The 22208-nt window shown below is 46.7% G+C and overlaps 1 protein-coding gene and 1 long non-coding RNA gene across 7 annotated transcripts in view; one reads left to right on the plus strand and one right to left on the minus strand.

The window, feature by feature from the left end:
• Positions 1-416: 416 nt before the first annotated feature.
• Positions 417-22208, minus strand: part of MEF2A (myocyte enhancer factor 2A) — a 102899-nt gene continuing 81107 nt past the window's right edge. For 4 of the 6 annotated variants that reach the window (XM_045196633.3, XM_045196631.3, XM_045196630.3 and 1 more), the window contains 5 exons: positions 13539-13726; positions 10811-10834; positions 7856-7982; positions 5572-5698; positions 417-4149 (listed from right to left, as the gene is read on the minus strand). In XM_045196633.3, the coding sequence (XP_045052568.1) occupies positions 3804-4149; positions 5572-5698; positions 7856-7982; positions 10811-10834; positions 13539-13726 (812 nt within the window). In that variant the 3' untranslated portion in view covers positions 417-3803. The remainder of the gene's footprint in view (positions 4150-5571; positions 5699-7855; positions 7983-10810; positions 10835-13538; positions 13727-22208) is intronic. The other 2 variants (XM_024561611.4, XM_024561612.4) reach the window with 1 other exon arrangement.
• LOC123479878 (uncharacterized) lies at positions 4171-20854 on the plus strand. The gene is made up of 5 exons (XR_006655674.2): positions 4171-4596; positions 8220-8353; positions 9469-9665; positions 11011-11497; positions 18754-20854. It is a non-coding gene; the product is annotated as an uncharacterized lncRNA (long non-coding RNA).

A 22208-nucleotide genomic window follows, 5' to 3' on the forward strand; every position in this document is an offset into this window, starting at 1 on the left:
CAGCCTTATGTGTGCGTTTTGGGCAAAACAGTCTCACCACAACCGAGAGAGAGAGAAAGGGAAGGGGGGAGAGAGGGAGAGACAGAGACAGAGACACTAATGGTAGCCACCTGCTGCTCACCCCCTGGCGCTCCGGGGTGGGGGTGGGTGTGGGGGGGTGTGTCCGTCCCCCCATCCTGCGTGCAGGGCCACTGTGAGAGCCACCGGGGGCAGGCAGTGGCCTCTCAACAGTGGCCAGTGCTGGGGAGTGGCTCGCTGGCTGCGTCCTAGGGGCCCAGGGCCAGCCTGGGCAGGGAGACTGGCGGGCACCGCGACGGTCCCCTTGGCTGCATCTCAGGGCACAGAGGGCGTCTGCGCGGAAGGGGACAGGTGAGGGGCTTGGGGACGGCCGGTGGCAAACACCACAGAGTCTGGAGTACACAGGAAAAGCCACTCTGTCTTTACTGTAGTGAGTGCAGGATACAAAGTTTACAACAACCTCGAGCATTTTCTTATCCATTTGATAAAAAGTTCACTACCATATTTATTGTATAATGAAGAAAAAACAACACATCAGGGAGAATTGAGATTAACTTAGTTTTCATCTCAGGGATGGCAACAAAGTCCAGCTTGTGCCGCCAAACGGTTTCACGTGGTCAAACCGCGTACAGCTTCTTGTGTGAACTGTGGACTACAAACATTTACCAAATACATAAATCTCTTTTAAAAAAGCCATTTTAAATATAGCAAAGCAGTGTCTTCTTGCACAGCAAAGTGAAGAAAGTTTCTACAGAGAAAGAAAAGTTTTACATTTGTAAAATCTGGTTCACATTCTAATACTCATCTAGCTTCTTATGATCCAATGCCAGGAGTTTCTGCCTCCGTATTTACTATGTATTTCTCGTGCACATGATGTTAGTACAGAAAATATGTGGGTGCTGTTAGTTGTCCCCCTAGTTAAAGGAAATGGTAAAACAGATCGTTCCTTTCAGAACAAACCCCTGATCGAGTAACACAAAGGACGTAATGGGGGCTCACTCGATGGAGTTTGGGGTGGGACCACCCGCAGGCCTCCGGGGGGCCATCTCCCCCCGCCATCAGGGTCCGGAGGGAAGCACGGCTGTCAGAAACCGCGCTGTAACCAGTGCAATTCACGCTAAGCTTTTTTTGTTTTTGTCTTTTAGTAATAAAATACTTCATCTGCATGGATGCATTTTTCTCGTGATGGTGTCATACAAAACACTTGAGCTGAAGGGGTGAGAGATGGAGGTTCTCAGGAGCCCTGTCAGTGGCGCAGCCCTGGCATGCACCGGGAGCTGGGGCGTCCGCGCGCTCCGGGTCACTGCGCGTGTGGGCAAAGGGCTAACAGTCGAACACTCAGTTCCCGAGAACGGAATACATTGTTACTTGGTCATTGTGACTGAAATACAAACTCCGAGCCTCGTGTAAGATTATTTTAGAAAACAGTTGTACTGATTATAAACCTGCATAGAAAGAAAGACTTGAGATACAGTCAGAAAAGCCATCTCTTAAGGCACACAAGAAAACAGACAGTAAATGTGGTGTGTCCACCCCCATGCCAGCAGACGTTTATGAACATGCAGAAGCAAGGACGAAACGGCCACTGACCACCTCCAGAGCTGTGGGCGGTTTACGAGCGGTAAGGGTCATTGGGAAGGTCAGTGTCGGGAGACTGCCTTGTTGGATTGGGTGTGACCTTATGAAACCATGTGCCTGCGAGGAAGTAGTTCAGAAATGGGGGAGGCATCTTAAAAACGAATCCTTGGTGAGCGAGCGTGTGTCTGCGCTGGCCTGAGGGAGCACCTGGCGCTCCCTGGGGCCACGCATAACAGCCTCCCACTCACGTGCCGCTCGGAGCCCCTGCCTGATGATGTGTCACAAACAGTATCCAAGGGAACCCCCAAAAGGGATGCAATTTAAGGGGGAAAAAAACGCAAGTACAAATTGTAGGTAGCTGCTCCATGTTAAGTGTAAAATATAAAATAGCAGCATTTTTAAACCCTTAGTTTGAGTTTCTCAGGAAAAGTAGTACTGAAAAATCTGTGGTAGAAGGTCTGCAGGACTTTGAACTTTGCTCGTGGCACAAGCCCAGGACAGGGACGTACCTGCTGTCCCCTTGCAAGCGTAAGGCCTCGGTGGGGATGGGAGCTGAGGGCGTGACTCCCCCCCCCCCCCCAAAGCGTCCTGTGCCTGGCAGAGTGGCTGCAGGACCCCGCCTCAGAGGCCCCGGGCCAGCGAGGGCTCCCGACCCTTACCACTCACAGAACCTTGTGCTCATCTAGTCTGCCGTCGCCTGTAGGACCAGGTCAGCCTTCCCACTAGTGTTTCCTCACAGAAGGCAAGTTTTAAGTAATGCCTTGTAAAATCTGTTAGAACACATTTTATATTTATGCAGATGAACAACACCGATTTTTTTTTTGCCACTTTGCTATTTATGCACACACAAAACATATGATGCTCAATCCATACGGCACAGAGATTACAAGGCAACACCACACACTCACCACCAGGGAGGGGGACCGTAAGCAGCCCCGGAAGGACTGGGCTGACAATGGAACTCCAGAGTACAGGATACTTAACAAAGTAGGAACTACCGAACAGTGAGTACTCTACTCACCAGGGACCTCGCCTCCCTCCCCAGATTGGTGGCAAATCCACAAAAATATACTTTTTAATCTGGTGACCATACAATACATAGGTACTTACATCAAAGGTGATAATATATTTAAGATGCTATTTACAGAAAGTTTGGCTCAACTTTTAATTTATATATAGAATAGTAAGTGTTCATGGCTTTTTTTTTCCAAGGTTCTGCTTGCAAGATATTTTTTCCCTCTTAGAATAAAACTAAAAAGTTAAAACAAGATAAAGCTAGTCTCTTTTAAAAAAAAAAAAAGTTAAAACATACAGCTTTGGCTTATATAAATAATTCATAGCAGAATGTTTTCAAAAGTAGTGAATATAATTTTATATATAGTCATCAATTCATAAGGGTGTTTTCTTTCATATAAAATATACATGAGCTAAAATCAGTTTATTTTTTAAGATACGAATGTAAAAAGAAACTTCTGACATATTCCAATTATAACTTAATATATTAATTTATTTTGTTAATGCTCTATATTTCTAGGCTAGTATTTTCTGAAGATCTCATGCGTGTTTTCTATTCTCTTTTATGAGCTAAAGATCACTTCTTTGACCCAATACATTTTTGCACGTGCAAAACAGTTACGTGTGGGGCTTTTTTTTTTGTTTTTTTACTATCAACAGCCCTTTACCATGCACCCCTTTGCAAAAGAGACCCATGCCAGGTTGGGTGGTTAATATAAATGACATTTTATGTACAGTATTGCTTTCTTGGTTCCTGCTTTCCTACTGCTCTGTTCTACAAAGCATTTCTCCGCAGTACTACAGTCACCGCACAGTTAAACACAACAGGTAGGGGCCCTGCAGGCTTCTGCAAGCTAGTGTGGGAGGGTTACCTACGGGTGCACGTTTCTCTGTGAAAACTGGCTCTCTCGCGAGCACGGGGTCCGGGAGATGCCAGGCTAGACACTGCCTAAAGGGTGCTTGCTCTGCCGGGGACACGTATCTGCAGATTCACAAGGAGTTGCAGGTAAGTGCCTGGTTCTGCGTATACAACACACACCCACGCACACACACATACCACATACATACATACGCGAAGGGTAGATATGTATGTATGTACATATAAATATATTTCCCTCATGTCCTCACCAACCCCCTCAGCTATGTCGGCAGTTCGCTGCAGTAACACAGTACAAACCACCAGCCTAGAGGCCTTAGGTCACCCAGGCGTCCATCCTCATGCGCTTCACAGATGGGCTCTCTCTGTCCTCGGCGTTCGGGGGCCGGCCAAGCACAATGGGAGAGTGGAAGTCCCCCCGCGGATCCTCCCGGTCACTGCCGTCATAGGAGCTGCTCGAGCTGCTCAGGCTGTCCACAGGCGAGCGCCCCACTTCCTGCCGGGGCTGGGGGGGTTGCGAGGGCGGCGGAGGTGGCGGCTGCTGCTGGAAGCCTGATGGCGTCATTCGATCCCGGGGAGGTGAAATTGGCTCTGACTTAATGTTGATGTTTTGGTTGGTGTTGATGGACAGATTCGAACCCTGAGATAACTGCCCTCCAGCACTGAAGGGGAGAGGAAAAAAGATGTTAGAGGGCTTGCAGACGTACCTGCAGGATCGAAGGACAGGAAGGCCGCCTGACTGAGGAGAGCCCCGTCCGAGATCCTGCCCGGCTCCCCGAGGCTGGCTTTGGTCGTTCCCTTCAGTGCTTGGCCCCAAAAGAGGTCACATCTCCCTGGCAGGAAAAACTCCAGAAACAGTCCTTCAGGGGCCAGTCCCGCTTGCACCCTGGCACTTCCGTAGCTGGGGCGCCCAGCACAGGGCCAGTGGCCAGTGCCGCGCGTGGGCCGAGCCCTGGGGGGCAGTCCCACAACCTGACTTCTGTGTCTTCCCCCCCTCGCCCGCAGTTGGGTCTCGCACTGGCCGCGGGAGGCACACCACCTCTGCTTGCAGCAACTCTAGAAGTCAGCCACGTCACCCCATTTTCCAGAGAGGAAGCAGTCTCAGAAAGGTGAGTAACTTGCTCGGGGTAGGACAGAAGGGCACGCACAGCAAGCTTTCCCTGCTCTGAATGCCAAGCCATGCCCCTCCTGCAGCAGGGACACTTGTAGGACATTTCATTCAGGAGGCAAAGGGTTTGCTTCCCTCTGTCCCTCTGAGGACTTCCAGGTAGGAGCAGGGTCATCCTGAGCCCTCAGAGGCCCAGCAGGGGCTGCCCCCTCTTCTGGGACACTGTGTGCCGCCTGCTCTGCGGCCTGTGGCTCTCCTGGTTCTGCCAAGACCCTGTCCTCCTTCCTCCTGCAGGCAGGGCCTGGCTTCCTGGGCGCCACTGTGTGCCCTGCTCACTCACAGGGTGGGCAGACGCAGCTTACAGTTGTTCGTGGGGGACATAACAAAAACAAGAATAAATTGTTTCACGTACTCACAACTGTAAACCTACTTTTGCCCACCCTGCCGATCCCACACCCAGCCGGAGCACCGAGTCTTCTGGCGCCCGCTCCCCGGGGAGGACAGGTGTGTGGCGGGCAGGGAGAGAACAAGAGGCACAGCTCACCGTCCTCACCTCTCTGCTGACAGAGAAGTGTGTGCGCCCCAATACCTTCCAGCCCCCTCTATCGTGGTGGGATTGGTAGGCAGGGTGCCCAGCGCTGCCTCAGGGACTGAGGCCCACCCTCACTGTGCCTGCAGGAAGCCCCAGTCCCTGAGCTCCTTTAAGGAAGGCCTCCTGCGCTCAATACCCAAGCTATTAAACTAGAGCCGCGTACACGAAGTTCTCTCCAAATACTGGGGCCACCTAAACACTGCAGACCCGGGAGAGTGGCAGGCGGGGGACAGACCGTGTGCCCAAAGAGGGGACAGCACGGCAGCCCCGCTGGCACCCTCGCCTCTGCTCAGGGCACTAAGGACTATCCTGCAGCGTCCCTGGGAAGAATCTGGCACAAAGAGGGTGCGCGCAGGGGTCGCAAGGAGGTCTCCAGTCACTCACACCAAAGAGCTGAGGGCGGCCTGTCCTAGGTGGTGCTGCTGCCAGGCCGACGCCTGCCCCAGGGACAGCATGCCTGGGGGGCTGAAGCCCTGCAGGGCCGACAGGTCTGCACTCGTCAGCGAGTAATCTGGAAGAGAGAGGGAAGTGTTGGCTTGGCTTCAAAGTCTGGTTTTCACATAGTAGCTTCAAAAGTTCCTAGGCTGAGAGAAGCCAGGGACTTCCCAACCTGAAACAACAGACCTAAGGGTCTAAATCCCACAAAACACTTTCTTTTGGGAGGTTTATAGACTAAACTATATTTGATTGTCTGGGATTATTTCAATAAACTAAGTTGCAATTTTAAACTAAATATTTAGTGTTTATTATTTCACGAAGAGCTGCGATACTTTTCCAGACTTGGAAATAATACAAAGGCTGTGCTAGACAACCGTTGTTCTAAGTGCACACACACGCACACCCTGCAGCTCCCAGCACCCCATCCCGGGAGCCAAGCTCAGTGACATCAACAGGAAGAACGGGGACTGTCAGACATCCCTGACTGCAAGCAAAATATTTTCCCGTTCACAAGAAGAACTGGGTTATAAAGTGTAATACAGGCCATTTTCTGTGACTGCTTCAGTCACAGTCACTTTGTCCAAAACTTGGGACGTCCGTTAATCATTCACAGGCGAAGCTATTCTAGCTCCTCATTAACACTTGTCTTTTCCATTTAGTTCTAAAGAGGTGGCAAAAACTCAACTTTTTCATATCTCAAGAGAGGTGTTTAATGAAGTTGGTCCTCCCAGTGAATTAACATTTTTTTTAAAAAGCAACTGAATTTTTCACATAACTAGAAAAACCCAAGAATGTATATGGAACTACCGAAGAAAGACCCCGAACAATCACAGCGGCCCCCGGAGAAAGAGCAAGGTTGGCGGGGTCACACTACGTGACACCGAACTACACTCCAAGACCAGAAACACAAAGGATGGCGCCGGTGTAAGAACACACATAAATAAATCCACGCCTCTGCAGTCGATTAATGTTTTACTGAGGCGGCAGGAACACACAGTGGGGTAACGACAGTCTCTTCAATAAGTGGTCCCGGAAAATCGAATAGACACACGCAGAAACAAAAAAACCCTAGACCACCACCTAATATACGAGAATGAACTCACAATGGACGAAAGACTTGAATGTACCCTCAGGACTCGGGTCAGACCTGCCGCCGCCTCTGCAGCAGCGTGGGAGGACAAGCCAGCGGGTGCCACCCGCAGGCCGGTGACGAGCGCCCTGAAACATTGCCCATGAGTACACAAGCCCTGGCTTTACTCCAGACTGGCGACTGATGGACAATTTTTCGTGCCGATTGTAAGAAAACGTCATCAACATTTCATCTAACAGACGTTTGTTTTAAAAGAACAACTTGGAATTAAAGCGGCAGTCAAACACACGGACCGCTCTGCAGCCCCAGGGGCACTCCACAGAGCAGTTTGGAAGCAGCGTGAGCAAGCACTTACCCTCAAGTCTAAATTGAGATGGTCTTTACTACCGTCTGCTTACAAGCGTAGGGAATGAATTCCCTGTGTTGCAGCATCTGAGGAATTGTAAGACACAATTTCACCACATCCCTCCTCTTCTGTTGAAGCGTTAGGAGTCCAGCCCAGCCAATGAGAAAGGGGGACCCACACGCGAGTCCGCCAGGCCCCAGAGCAGCCCATCTAAAGATAACCTTCTGCCCGGGACCCTCCCTCTTCAGCCCACTAAGCCAAAAAGTAGACCTAACCAAAGGACAAGTTCCTCCTGGGTGGGCACTGACTGACCGGCCCCGAGGACGAACGAGAAGGTGTGGTTCTGTCCCTGAGAGTAAACCACAGAAACCACACTGGCGGCAGCATGCATGCCAGGCACGGTGAACTGCCTGCCACACCCGCGTCCTGAGCAGGCTGGCACAGCAAGGAGACAAATGTCTAATCGCAGAGCTGGAAGGAGTGAGACTGCGAGGAGAAGCGGGCTGCCCCCTCTTTATTTGGGGCACACAGTAATTCTGGGCGCAGCTGCCGGGCAAATAAAAGTGCATGCTGGGAAATCGTTCTGTGACCAGTGTGTTTCTTGTGAGTTCCTCAAGGCTGGCGGGCATGTCTTTTAAAACACCAAGTGTGAGTCTAAAAAACTGCAAGTAATACATCTCAATAAACACTTTTCAACAACAACTCCCACCCCCCCCCACCCCCCCCCCCCCCCCCACAAAAGCACAGGTTGACCACGGAAGAGAGGAGGCCCAGGAGGCAGCAGGCCGGCTTACCAGTGTTGTAGGCGGTCGGCATGGCCGCGTACACGAGCCCCTGCGGGGGCAAGCTGGGCGTTGCCACAGACACGACCGGGGTGGCGAGGGGCTGCGCAGCTTGAGAACTGCTTATCCTTTGGGGGTTCTGTGAGAGGAGAAAAGAGGGACACGCGCTGGGTGAGCATTCATGTTCAGACTTCACACTGTAAAAATAACATTCGATCTGAAAGTGACATTTTCCACAGTTTTATGATGTGTCACTTCCTGAAGCAGTGCTGATGTGAAAACCTTAAAAATAAATACTAATGGGAATAACTAAATGTTGAATTTTAAGGGACGTGTTTTTACAGCAACCATTCACTTTCCCGTCTTTTTCATGCAGAGTTTACTGATGTCAGAGGTGCACCCACGGCACAGACGCTGCATTAAGGGCTAGCTCCTCTCCGGGAAGGTGTGAACGAGGCCTCGAAGCCACTGCAGATGGGCCAGGCCACCCAGTAGGAACTACCTGCAGGTGTAAGTGCTGACGGCAGCAGAGAGTTGGTCTGTAGAGAAACTTAAGTCCATGAGCTGAAACTGCTTTCCATCACGGCTTACTGATGGGCAGCCTGTACCTATCTGGACTCCCTTCCGCATGATTCTGCAGCTGGTGGTGGTGGTGGGGGGAGTTATATATTAAAGACTCTGTTTTAGAGCAGTTTCAGGCTCACAGGAGAATGGAGGGGAAGGTGCAAAGATCCCCGTGCCCCCTGCCCTCAAACCTGCGCAGCTTCCTGCGTCGCCCACCGGCTGACCCGGTTTCTAACAGCACATTCAGGCCTGTGTCGCGTCCGTCTCCCTACTCCTGAAAGCAGAGCTGCTGAAGGACATGCGTGCCACAGGGCTGTGAAAGGGACAATAGCACGTGCTTGCGGACTGACTCCGTCTGCTTAGTACCCTACCTGCCCTGGGAGCAAGTGAATCAAGTCTGCTATGAATAATCAGGTCCGTCTAAGACAGTCGCTGTGTCGTGTGGGTGTGCAAGGGAGCAGCCTCTGGCCAAACTGGCTCACGGAAGCACTTTCCACAACCAAGGGCCTGAGGCACAGAATACACGCCGTGTGCTGTGGCCCATGCACAAGAGCTGGAACATAGCTCTCAGGGCGTTTGTGTCTGACAGAAATTAGAGCCTGGTAGCTGCCCTTTGGCGTCTGAGCCGCACCAACAGAAGTGTCGCTCAGCCCTCCTGAGATCATTAAGGATCACCAGAGTGTGACTCGGGTTTCTCTGCCACGTTTTCAAAGAGGAAGGCCTTGGCTAGATCTGGACACTTGGATGTTGATGTAATAAGGGTCCAGATCTCGGTTTCCTTCTTTTTAGTTGTATTTTCTGTACAACCTTCAGTGAGAGAATGTTAGAAAGACCCTTCAGTACGTGGTTGGACCGCCCAGGACTTTGTCCCAGATGCACCACAGTGCCGGGACCCTCCCTGGACCTCCTGTTTGTCAGGCAGGAAGGCAGTGACCTCAGGCAGCTGGCCTGCGTACCACACGAGTGTAGGAGGGCCTTCCTGTCCCACCAAATGCTGGGACCCAAGATTTCTACAAAACTGGTGAAAAAGGATCAATGTATCTCTTCCTTCCAACCCACAGCTAGTGCCCTGGAGCCGCAAGGCTTCTGGGAGGACTCTGCAGTCCGACTCTCACAGGAGTCTTCAGTATGGGCCTCAGGACACCCGGCCCCCCTCGCCAAGGGCCAGAGGCACCCGTGATTATATCTCCGAGTTCAAACCAGCGTGAACAACTTTCTAAATTCCAACAGAGTGTGTTAGGCACCGAGATTTATAAGAGTAAGTGACTTCCAGAACCACTAGAGGGCAATATATTGCCAGATAATTCACAAGGCAGCCTTCACGACAACTTCTAATATGAATTACTTTATCTCGAATTGTAAACTTCCATTTGGTAATCGTTACTGTACCATTAAGTATTTTCCCAAAAGACAGTCCAATACTACATGACAGCTGACTAGTACAGTTTAACCAGTACAAAACCACATCCAAAAGTGTGAGAACCATCACTAACTCAAATAAAGGATGAGCTCGCTCTTATTTTGAGAACAGAGCACAGTCTTATTTTGAAAGAAACGAGTTGTGCACAACACACCAGCATGCACACGCCGCTCCCCCATGCTTCCATGCACCCTGAGCCCCCCACGCTGCAACCTAAACGTGGGCAAGCGTCTGTCCCCTGAAGGGCTCTAACTAGAGCTGATTTTGAATTCATACGCTCGCTTCTGTGGGGTCTGAGATTTAGTTCCCGAAGAAAAAACAGATCAACTGAAAGTTATTTTTAGTCAAACTTATTTTCTAAAAGAAAAGCAAATAGAAATCATTTGTTTTGGGGGGGGAAAGATATTAATAGCTACTTTTGAAAATGGAATATCTTCTAATAAAAAGTAGTAAATTTGTGTGCAATTATAGACATTCCTCTGGTGAACAGGGAACTCCTTTGTGGCTCAGAGCCTTTTCATGCAGGATGAAGTAACTCCAACTCTGTGAGAAAGGTGACCTCACCAAAAATGATGTAATCATTTTGAAAGAAATAACACAAGACCATGTGTTACAATCTGAGGAACTTTGAAGGTGAAGTCATTTTCTAAAAATATGTTAATAATTTGGGGAACTATATAAGGTATTTTGCATCTGTAAGAAAATCTCTAACAAGTGTCTTGTGATCACAGACAGCTATTGTTTCTAGATGCTTCATTCCAATGCTCCCTCCCACAAATAAAATGGATCAGCATACTCAATTATGAACAGAAATCTAGACACTGTATTGCCAGTGGAGTAGTTTAGTTATTCAAAGTGTTTGGACGGTGTTTAATGACAGGAAAAAATCTGTGCGACGAGGGAGCACTGGTTAGGTAGAAACGTGAGAGATTAGTACTTTCTACACCTTTTCCAACTCCCTTCAAGCAGAAACCCACACTCACCAACTCCAATTCCTCTTCCTCCGACTGCACTCAGGACATAAGAGGGATGAGAGAGTTACTAGACTGTTGGTATTCAACAATAGAGTATTTCTTTACAAAAACATGTTATTTGGACACTAGCAGTTGCTGGGAACTCTATACAGGTCATTATGTATGCAATAAATACAAATATTAATTACTTATTGTCTCTCTACTCGTAGTGGATCTTGAAAGACTGGGAAGATTCTCTGACATTCTCTAGGGCCGGGATTTAAAGACGTGCCTCCTCCAACTCAACTCGATCCTCGTTTTCACTGGCTGCACCCCTGCACGAGCTACCGCCGCTGTGTTGAAATGGGGCTCCCAATCGTGAGGCCCGTCTGTGTTTGGGTCCTTGAGAAGACTGCCTCTAGCCGTACATCTCAGCCCTCTCAGCCCGGCCCCACCTCGGCACACACCTCATTTACCTCCCGTTCAGAGTCTCTGCTTCTTGGGCAGAAATTACTTTTTTCTCATTCCCCACAGTAGCTACTAGCACAGTGTTATGAAACCACAAGATCTCAAACTGGTTAATAACAGTTTTACCTAACACAGATTTATGTATGCCTATCGTCTGCAAATACAGTTTTCCTATGAATAAAGTTAACTGCCAGAGAGAACCCCCAACAGGAAGAAAAGGAGGCGGCAGGAGGACAACCTAAGAATCAGGTACAGGAGGGAAAGCAGAACCTATTTACTCCTCTCTTACACACCTAGAAAATGTTAATATGCTAGAAGTAATCGACTGACTAGTTTTTTCCTATTTTACTTGAGTAAGTCAAGCTTCTTTGTCAGTCTGTGAAAGGTGTCTTCACAGGCATCACTGATACATGAAGCCTCAATCTGAAAGCAGGTTTATCTGCAAAGAAATGGCATAAAATAGGAGGGATGCTGGCCAAGAAAAAACGGCCAACAACTATTTCACACGTGGGCAGAATGCTCTTCAATTCGAGTTACAGAACAGTCACGCATCCGCAGCTCCAGGTCACCCACCAAAATGCGAGGATGCACGCGTGTACCTGCATGCGTGTACTTTTTGCTGCGCCCTGCAGGGACATGGGTGGAGGTGGTTTGTGGTCAACTTTGGGTATTCCATGGAGATGCTTCATGGTCTCTGCTTTAAAAAGTCAGAGATAATCTTGACAAGTTGCTACGTGCCTGGAATGTAGTTTGCCTGGAAACTTTGCCGTTTACCAGTAGTTCTCATGAATGTGGCTGAGCTAGTGACCCTTTCCCATTTCCCAGGGGCCCTCAGGGCACCAGGGCTGTTGTCCATCTTGTCACAGATGAGCACAGAATCTCTGTCCCACCAGAGAGAAAGGGGAGGATTCTGGCCAAACTCCCTGCCCCGCTCGCTGGGGCACCCCTCAGGAGGGCCTGTGTCAGCACACTCCCCCTCAGTTCTGGGAGCGCCGAGAGGCTCCTGGACGAGTTGGACCCGCCCCTGGTGGCCCCATCCTGGCCAGGGAACACTTGGTCTCCAAGCATTCCCCAGCCCCCTGGCTCAAGTCTTGCTGCCTCGCCTTACTCATCGGGGCAAGTCAGTGCGCACGCTGCCCTCTCCCCAGCCAGAGTCTGGGCCAGCAAGCTGCCCCAAAGTGTTAGCACTACAATGTGTTCATGGAGAAGAACTGTGAACTTTCTGTCTGCCCAACTTTTTCACCAAAAGGCTGGGAGGGACACAGTTCCAGCTTTCTATGTCTCCAGATGAAAAAGTACTTCCTTGTTCTCTGAGCTAAAAGAGTTTGGTCCTGGTCACTTCCATGCCACCTTGGGGAAGCACGAGCATCTCCCCCACGCCTCACCCCTGCCCAGCCGAGGTCGGTTTGGGGTGGATGAGACAATATGCGTGAAGACGCTCGGGCACCTCTAAAGCAGAGTGCAAACGTGGAGTTACTATCTAAAGCCTGAGAGCATCACCTTCTCTTGCAAAAACTCCAATGTGGACTCCTAGCAGCTGCCCCTCAGACGGGACCACTGGCAATATCGAGTTGCATGTTTGTAGTCCGACAGCTGCCAAACTAACAATTGTTTCAAAACTGGCACGTGTGTTCTAATTTTTTTTTCCTACAAGAGACTAGGGGGATAAACACACGCTACTCTGCTTGAAGATACAGGGTGCAAAAGGAAACGAGGCTGGAACTGTGAAGATGCTGTCGAGGTCTGGGCTGGGGAGACCCGTATTCTTTGCAGACTTAAGTGGGAAGGTGATTTGAAAAGGAATAAACAGGAAACTTATTTGGAGAATACGTCACTCAGGTTTTCATGCATTCTTCCCTAGAAGAATGCGGAATTCCCTAACAAATAACCTTTCCTCACAGAGGACCACGGGCAATGGATTACTGGGAGTACGCACGGTGCAGAGAAAGGAATACTGCAGTCGGGCTTAGTTCATCAGTTCGGGGATGAGACCTCCAAGTAAAGTTACCAGGCCAAAGTAAAGCCTGCTAAAATTAAAGTTCCACTCAAAACTAACCTCTCCATATGTAGCTTTCATTTTAAATAACCATTAAGCAGATTTCCCGTATCTCCCTCATCTGATTTCTGTGTATTTAGAACAGACCTGTTTCTTCAAATGCTAATTTCAAACAGAAGTCATCGGGAAAAAGCCTAGGTTCTAAGGCAGCATGGAACATTCCAAAAGAAAACAGACTGACTGTGTGTAGAACCTGCGGCTCAGAGACCGGCATTGGGAAAGGGCCAAACGTACCAGCGGCGGCATCATGCCCTTGCCAGAAGGAGGGATAACGACACGGAGGTCTGGCTTCCGACTGTTCATGGCCAGGTTGCCGCCGCCCGGAGGCGGGGGCGACTTTGTGGGCATGACTTTGCCTACGCTGTTTGCACCAGTAGTTCCAATCAGATTTGGAGAAGCTCTTGAGTTCACGAATCCGTTCCCTGGAAAAAAGAAATACCGCTCATTAACATAAAAAGAGTCATCCAAATATTTTGGTATGAATATGAAGTTTTCCCCAGTTCCGATTTCGAATGAGTTTTGTTAGAAAACTCATTAATAGCTAACCATGTAGCCTTTGACTATTTTAAAAATGAGCAAAGAAAGTTAACCAAAGTCCGAAATGCATAGAAAGCTGAAGATTAAGGCCATGTGTGCTCAGCCTCACCGCAGCAATGGGACCACAGACACCCGTCAGAGCCTAGGTAAAGAGGTGGTTACGTGGTGGTGAGGGAAGCTTCCACATTCCTCTACAAGTGACCGAGGAAGGATTTTATTCTCAAGCCCCTTTGAGACTCAGAAGAAAGCCAGACTGAAGGGAAGGCTGACAGAGAAGGGCGAACTGAGAATAAATGAAGGAGCCCGGCCCCTCCTGTAGTCTGTTCAACTCCTGAATCTTTCCAGTGACATGTCAGTGAGGAAATGTCCTGTTATTTAAGCTTAATTCAAATGTTTTTCTTAGTTTCAAGGGATGGTATCCTAGTACAAACAGTGACTATTCACCAGTTGTAATTCAGTGGTGGAGATAATTTAAAAAAAAAAAAACAAGTATACCATAAAATGTCATTTATAAAATAGAGGCTATTATGCTATAATAATTCCTAAGTGGATCACAAATAAAACACAAAAAAAATTGAAAACAAAATTACAATATATAATTAAAATATTTTGTGAAAATTTAATTATGAAATCCAAGATACAGTGTTAACTGCCCATAAAAAATACAGCATAAGTCACTCTACTATTGCATATTTTTAACATAAATCATCAACTATAATAAAAACATAAAAAACTAAGTTGACCATGTGTATAGTGTGTTTCTGGTAACAGAAACTTTGTATCATGAATACTGTACTATTTTTTTAATTTTGAATAGTCCCTAGTATCTGTCTACTACCGTACACAGACGTTAATTTAAGACTATTAGATAAAAGAATACATTTACTGGCTAAAGAATTCCATTCCTAATACAGGGATCATACCTCCACATAGTAAAGGCCACATATGATAAGCCCATAGCCAGCACCATACTCAACGGGGAAAAACTACAGGCGTTTCCCTTAAGATCAGACACAAGACAGGGACGTCCACTTTCACCACTGCTACTCGACTCAATACTGGACGTCCTAGCCAAGCAATCAGACAGGAAGAAGAAATGGAAAGCATCTAAGTTGGAAAGGAGGAAGTAAAATTTTCATTATTTGCAGATGACACAATAGTGTATATACAGAACCCTAAAAATCCCAACCCCCCCAAAAAAAATCAGTAAAATAGCAGGATACAAAATAAATATTCAGAAATTGGTCGCATTTTTCTACACCAATAATATGAACCATCAGAAAGGGAAATTAAGAAAACAATTACTTTAAAATTGCATCCAAAAAAATGCCTAGGAATAAATTCAACCAAGGAGGTAAAAGATCTGTACTTGAAACGCTGTAAGACACTGGAGAGAGAAAATGAAGACAAATAAATGGAAGCATAGGCTGTGCTCATCGATAGAAAGAATCGACATCATTAAAATGCCCATACTGCCAGAGCAATCTACAGACTCCACGCAATTCCCATGAAATGCCAATCTGTATTTCACCAACTAAACAAATAATCCAAAAATGCGTATGCAACCACAAAAAAAACACAAAGAGCCCCAGCAATCTTGAGAATGAAGAACAAAGCCAGAGGTGTCACACTACCTGGTATCAAACTGTATTACAGAAATCAAAACAGCATGATCCTGGCATAAAAACAGACACAGATCAATAGATCAGAATAGAGCCCAGACATAAACCCACACTCACACGGTCCATTAATCTACGCCAAAGGAGGCAAGGACACACAGTGGGGTAAAGACAGTCTATTCACTACATGGTGTTGGGAAAACTGGACAGATACATGCAAAACAAAAAAAAGAAACTAGACCACATTCTTACACCATAAGCCAGAATAAACTCAAAATGGATTGAAGACTGAAATGTAAGACCTAAAACCATAAAACTCCTAGGAAAAAAGACAGTATAGTCCCTGACATTTCTGTTAGTGTATTTTTTCTGATGTATCTCCTTGAGCAAGGGAAAGAAAAAAAATAAATGGGACCACATAAAACTAAAAAAAGGTTTTGCACCACAAAAGAAACCATCAACAAAATGAAAATACAGACTAATGCAGGGGAGAAGATATTCCCCACAATACATCCAATAAGAGTCAATATCTAAAATTTATAAAGAACTCATACAACTCAACAATTGGAAACAATCCAATTAAAAAGTGGGCAGAGGACCAGCTAGACACTTCTACAAAGAGGACATCCAGATGGCCAATGAACATAGGAAAAGATGCTCTCATCACTATCAGAGATGCAAATTAAAACTGCAATGAGGAATCACCTTACACTTGTCAGAATGGCCATCATCCATAAATCAAAAGGTGTGGGGGACAATGTGGAGAAAAGGGAACCCTGGTGCACTGTTGGTGGGACTGCAGACAGGTGCAGCCACTGTGGAGGTTCCTCAAAAAATTAAAAACAGAACTGCCTGTGACCCAGTGGTCTCACTTCTGGATATACCTCCAAAGACACCCGAAACACTAATTCAAGAGAATATACGCATCCCTGTGTTCACTGCAGTGTTTTACAACAGCCAAGACAGCAGAAGCACCGCAAGCGCCCGCAGCAGACGAGGGGATGGAAAGCAGCGCGCACACAACACGACGGAGCGCGGCTCGGACACAAAGGAAGGAGACCTTCCGTCTGCAGAAATCTGAATGGGACTAGTGGGCGCTAACGCGAAGTGAAGTAAGCAAAGACAGACACCATATTAGTACTCATGTGGAGTCTAAAAACAAAACAGAACAGAAACAGACTCGCAGATGTACAGGACGGATTCACAGCTGCCAGAGGCAAGCGGGGAGAAAGGCGAAGAGATAAAGAAGAATACACTGGCAGTCACAGACCAATCACAGGGATGCACGTACGGCACAGGAAATCCAGTTAATGATGTTACAACAACTATGCATGGTGCCAGGTGGGGGGTACCGGAAATACTGGGGTGGGGGGCACTTTGTAAAGGATACGACTGTCCGCCCACCATGCTGTACACCTGAACCTAATACAAAATACTGAATGTAAACTGTAATTGAGAAGTAAAATTTTAAAAATTCCATTCTTAGTGTTTATTGCAAAGCTGACCAAGAAAAAAAAGTACTCAGAATAGTGAACTAGAAGTTTGTGGAGGTCTGACCAGGCCCCTTGAGCGCTCTGGCTGGGACTTGGAGTCATGCACAACTGTAGCACAACCACCAAACTTCAGACACCTGTACAGAGCTCCCTCCATCATTTGGAAACAAACGGTTAAACATCTGTTCGGTGGAGGCAACCTGCACAGGGGAGGGTCTAGGAAAGGAGAGAAACCCTGGACCGTCTGCAAGAGCTTTTCATCTGGTTGGCAAGAGCAGGAGAGGGAACACACCACTGAGGCGCTCGTCAGTATGCCAGAATCACCCTTCGGTGAGGACAAAGGCTACTCGAGACAGGGCGAGCACACAAAACTTAGAAGGAAACAGAAGGCAGGGCACAGACCCAGGTATGGGGCTTCTGCAGGGAAGCCTTGTGGGACCGACTGCACAGCAGCCTCCGTGGGCCACGATGACAGAGGGCAGGCGTCCTGGGTAAAGGAGAGAAGGGAAAGGCGGGTCAGACATGCGCAGAGGCCATGGCTCCTTCCAGCGACCAGCCAAGGGAACGGGCAGCTGTGCTGGCTCTATTCCTTTCCCTCCCGTAGAAAGCAAGACAGGCACCTTTAGAACCCACACTGGCCCAGAAGCCTTCCCGTGCTCTCCCTCAAGACGCGCAGTGACGGCCCCGCAGAACTGCAATGCCTCGGTGACGACGACCACTACGTACCGCACTGTGTTTCACTTTAAGAGCTTTTGTATTGGTTTTATGGAGTCATTTTAATTCTTTCTGAGTTTCTTAAATGAAATAAAATTATTGCTTAAAACCACAAAACTATATAATGTTTGGAAGTTCATGAACTATTTCAGGACAGGATATGAGTAACAGGGCCAACTGATAGATACGTGCATTACTGAATCTAAAATTTTGTTAAAACATGTAACTAAAAAAAGATACACTAAGTCCTTGAAGGTAATCTGAAGAAAATGGATGGATGCTTCAATATATCTGCTTATAACATACCTAAGGTTTAAAAAATACATGTAATTTAGTTAATTACTCATAGGGGAAACTAAAAGCCGATGTTTTGCCAGTAGGACAGAGCCAACTTTGTTGGGCGCTAACCAGGATGTTTATCAGGGACAAAGACACCAGAGTGCTGGGAGCGGCACTTAGGGTCTGGCCTGTGTCTCCTCAGCAGCTGTCATTCAAAATGTCAGGATTCCAGAGGTCTGACTCTCCTCCCTGCCCTCCCCCCTCACTCTCATCCATTCTTCCTGCTTTCTCCAAAACTTTTACCAAGGGACCTACCAGTTTTCACGCACTTACGCGATTAAATTTTGCTGTGGGACTGGCATCTCAGTTAACCTTATGAGGCTATTTCCTGCCTTCTGCTTCCGTTACCCTGAAGGGCATGCACTGAACCCAGGCTGACCGCTGCCCACACCCAGAGAGCCATTTCCGGCATGGTGCAGAGCTTCAGAAAGCAGCGCAGTTGGCAAACACAGCCTCCTCCCTAGGCCTCCCCCAGGGGAGCGGAGCTCCTCTGGGAGTTGGGCAGAGGTAACAGCCAAGCAAATCATCTGGATGTAAAACGCTTACCCCATAATCTCATTCAAAGATAGGAAGGTTTACTACAAACTACCGGAATGGTAGATTAACATTAGTGACAGATTAACAGCATTTTTAAAATTAAATGATGGCATGAATGTCTGTTCCTAATCTCTCTGGTAACACTTAGAAGATTCTTACTGACTTGCTTTGCACTCAAACCTGAAGGCTAAAGCAGTATTTCCTCTCCAGTATGTTACAGGATGATACAAAGATGTGATTTGGAAGAACGCATCATCAGTAAGCGCTGACGGCTCTTCCCGTGTGGAGTCCCTGCTGCCTTTCGGCTAGACACGGCAGCTAGTAGCCCCTGGGAACCCAGGTACAGCGTGGGAAGCACCTAAAAGCACGCACTGCGGTGCGAAGCCAAGTACAGCAGCTGGCTCCAGGATGACGTCAGGGTTTGGTGGCTTGCCAGGAGGTAACGAGATAATCTTAGACGCAACATTTGTTATTGTGTGGAGTGGAGTGATACGCCACCAGTTCATTTTTTATGGCAAAAATGAAGATGTTGAGGTAGACTTTTGAGGTAGAATCTTTTAGTATATAACTCATCTTGCCATGGCCTACAAATTCAGGAATTAAGTGCCAATTCTAAGTGAGTAAACCCAATTTAATGTGGTTTCTGTCAAAATGTGCTTTGGGGGCCTCACACAAACTTGACAAATAGGTTCTCGAGGAACCTGCGCAGCCACGCCTCCAGAAACGTCACAAAGCTAACGTCAGCTCCAAGGCAGATCATTCAGCTCCGTCAGTCTGGCTCACAGAATACGTCTCAGCTAAAACAATTCAGGTGGCTGGGAAGCACTCCATGTCCTCAATACTACTCTTTTAGGGCTAACATGTAGACAACGATGTTATTAATGTCTTATTACTATGAATCTACCCCAAGTTGAACCGACATGCAAAGCATTTCGAAAATCTCAAAGGATTCTGAAAAATTCATCTAAAGCAAAGTTCAAGAATTAACTTTTAGCATATTTGACAAATTTTTCATAATATCTGACAAACTTTCAGCTGATTATTCAATAAACAAATATACATTTAAGTCTGTAAAATACGTCTTTTGCAAGAAAGACTAAATGAGGTTTCTAAAATTAAAAAGACCTTGGGTTTTAAAATCACTGATGACATACTTACCTGACTCAATGGAAACTTGCGTATGATGGACAAAATAATTTCTGCCCATTAGAAATGTATAATCTAAAACCAACAGTGCTCAGGAGGTGCTGCCGCTTCCCTTTCTGGACACTGTACCCCACCCCCAAGCCCTCCGGAGGGGCAGCCCCAACGAGGCCACAGTTCTGCTTCCCTTTCACAGACTTCACGCACCCTCTCCCCGCCCAGGGCTCCCACCACCATCTCATACGAGTCTGACATCTGCGCTCCTGCTTTGCGTCCCCTAAGTTTTAGTCCATGTGCACCATCCAATGGCCACGTTTCCCCAGACACGCTGCTGTCATCTCAAACTCAACCTGCTTCGGGCATGTGCAGCGCTGTCGGCCCCGGCACTCCTGCCCACTGTCCCGGTGCCCTCGGGCTCTCCTGCGCTTTCTTCACCAGCCTTGCGCCTCACTCGGCTCTTTTCGCCTGCTTCCGCTTCTGCCGCAGCCCAGCCCCAACTAACGTCGCTCGACCCTCAGCAACCCCAACAGCTTCTTGAGCCTAGTTCTAGTCCAGTATATATATATATATATATTTTTCCTTTCTTAACCTGTTTTTAAAAAGTGAAGTTGCCAGATATCAGAGATTTTACTTTATGCTTGATCTTTAAACATAGGCCCAAAAGTTAAAAGGAGTTCCCAAAGTCATCTGAACTACAGTATCATCTGAGTATTACATGTAAACTCTCAGAGGAGAAACAGATGTAGTAAATGGGCTGCCACTGTGAAAGATGTACTCAATTTATAGTATGTACAAAACTGGCAGGTTTTATTTGGATATACGATGACATTAACTAAAAAAAAAATTACCACATTAAAAGGAAAAAAAAACAAATGCTCTCATTTACTATAATAATAATTTTGACTCTAGAGGTATGCTCTCAATATAGCATCATAGAAAGTCCAAAAACTAGAAAAAGAGGGAAAACGCATATTCACAGCACCCTAATGTAACTATCATGATCAGTTTGGATTCCCCTTCCTTTTTATTTTCCATGTGCATTTTTTTTGCATAGTTTTAAATCATAACTGAAAGGGAATTCAGTTGAAAATTTTAATATACTTAATTTCCATACTTTTGAACATGTTGATTTCTTCCAATTATTCACTACTATAAATAAAGTTGGTGGGATGGGGGTTGGGGTTTGTGTGGTGGGGGGGAAGAAAAAGACAAAAACAAAACAAAAAGAAAAACGGAAGATAAAGTTGTAATGAACGTTTTCATAATCTAGCTTCTTTCTTTCGGAGAGATCCCCAGAAATGGGATTAGTGGGCACAGAGGTACAAACATTTTTATGACTACTGAAACGCCTTGCCAAAAGCTTTTAAGAGGACTACTAATTTACCGTGCCACCAGCATGTACACTTACTGTTAAAGCTTTCATGATACAACACAAACGAAAACCTAAAGATCAAGGACGTACCATAGAGTGTGCGTCTACGCAGCCGTCAGTGAAATCAAGAAGCAGAACACTGCCAGAACCCCTCTGCTGCCTACTCTATCCGACTCCTCCTCACCAAAACAACACTTCTGAGTGACCTAAGAGAAACCACTTCTTCTGGTAGGAGGGGGTCCGTATTTATAGCCTTTAAATCCACATATGCTCTAAGTATTGCAGAGAAATCATCACTTCCAGTTGGTATCTGAATTAAGTGATACAAGATGTCTACTTGGTTGAATATAAATTCTGAGGAAGCACGTGTTAAAAAGCAGTTATAACACATGTAATTTAGGGTATAATTCAGATGAGTAGAAAAAGGAGAATTAGACCTAGTGCGGGTAAAATAAGTCTGTAACAGAACTAATCGATGAAGAATCAAGACGTCCAATCTCGATGTGTTATAAGATGTATACTGAGAAACAGGATTTACCTCTGTGTATGAAAATGCTTTTCAATAAATCACTAAGGACAAAATATTTTAATACTAAATTTTAAATTGTAATAAAAATTTATGTTCACTAATTATGATTATTAACGCTAACCATATTAAAATAGTTGCCTATGATGGGGAGGAAGGGAACGGTGGTGGGACAGAGGCAGACAAGGGGTAAGTGAGTAGTAGCACGCTGAGACGCTCCATGTAAACCCAAGACGACGCACCTAACCTGAGATGTATGATTCAGGCAGCCCTCTACCCCCGAGGGTCTACAAAGGCGGAAAGAGGCTTACCAAAAAAAAAAAAAGAAAAAAGAAAAAAGAAAAGAAAGAAAGAAACAATTACATGTAGCATGTCAAATAAGGATGGTGACAAAATCTGACTCTGAAATCACCGAAGGGAACACAGAAAACGGAGGCACAGAGACACAGTCTAAATTTAGTGGAAAGGGAAAAACGAAAAGAGCCGACATACTTGTCCCCAGGAGAAAAACTACGGTTATGGCACCAGCCGGATGAGGGAGAGATAAAGGCACGGGAGGACATCTTCCAAAAGTTTCATTCCACGAAGTAAAAATAATTTTGGAAATAAAACCAAGACCTAGTT

Source organism: Desmodus rotundus, chromosome 10 (assembly GCF_022682495.2).
Source record: "Desmodus rotundus isolate HL8 chromosome 10, HLdesRot8A.1, whole genome shotgun sequence".
Lineage (NCBI taxonomy): Eukaryota > Metazoa > Chordata > Mammalia > Chiroptera > Phyllostomidae > Desmodus > Desmodus rotundus.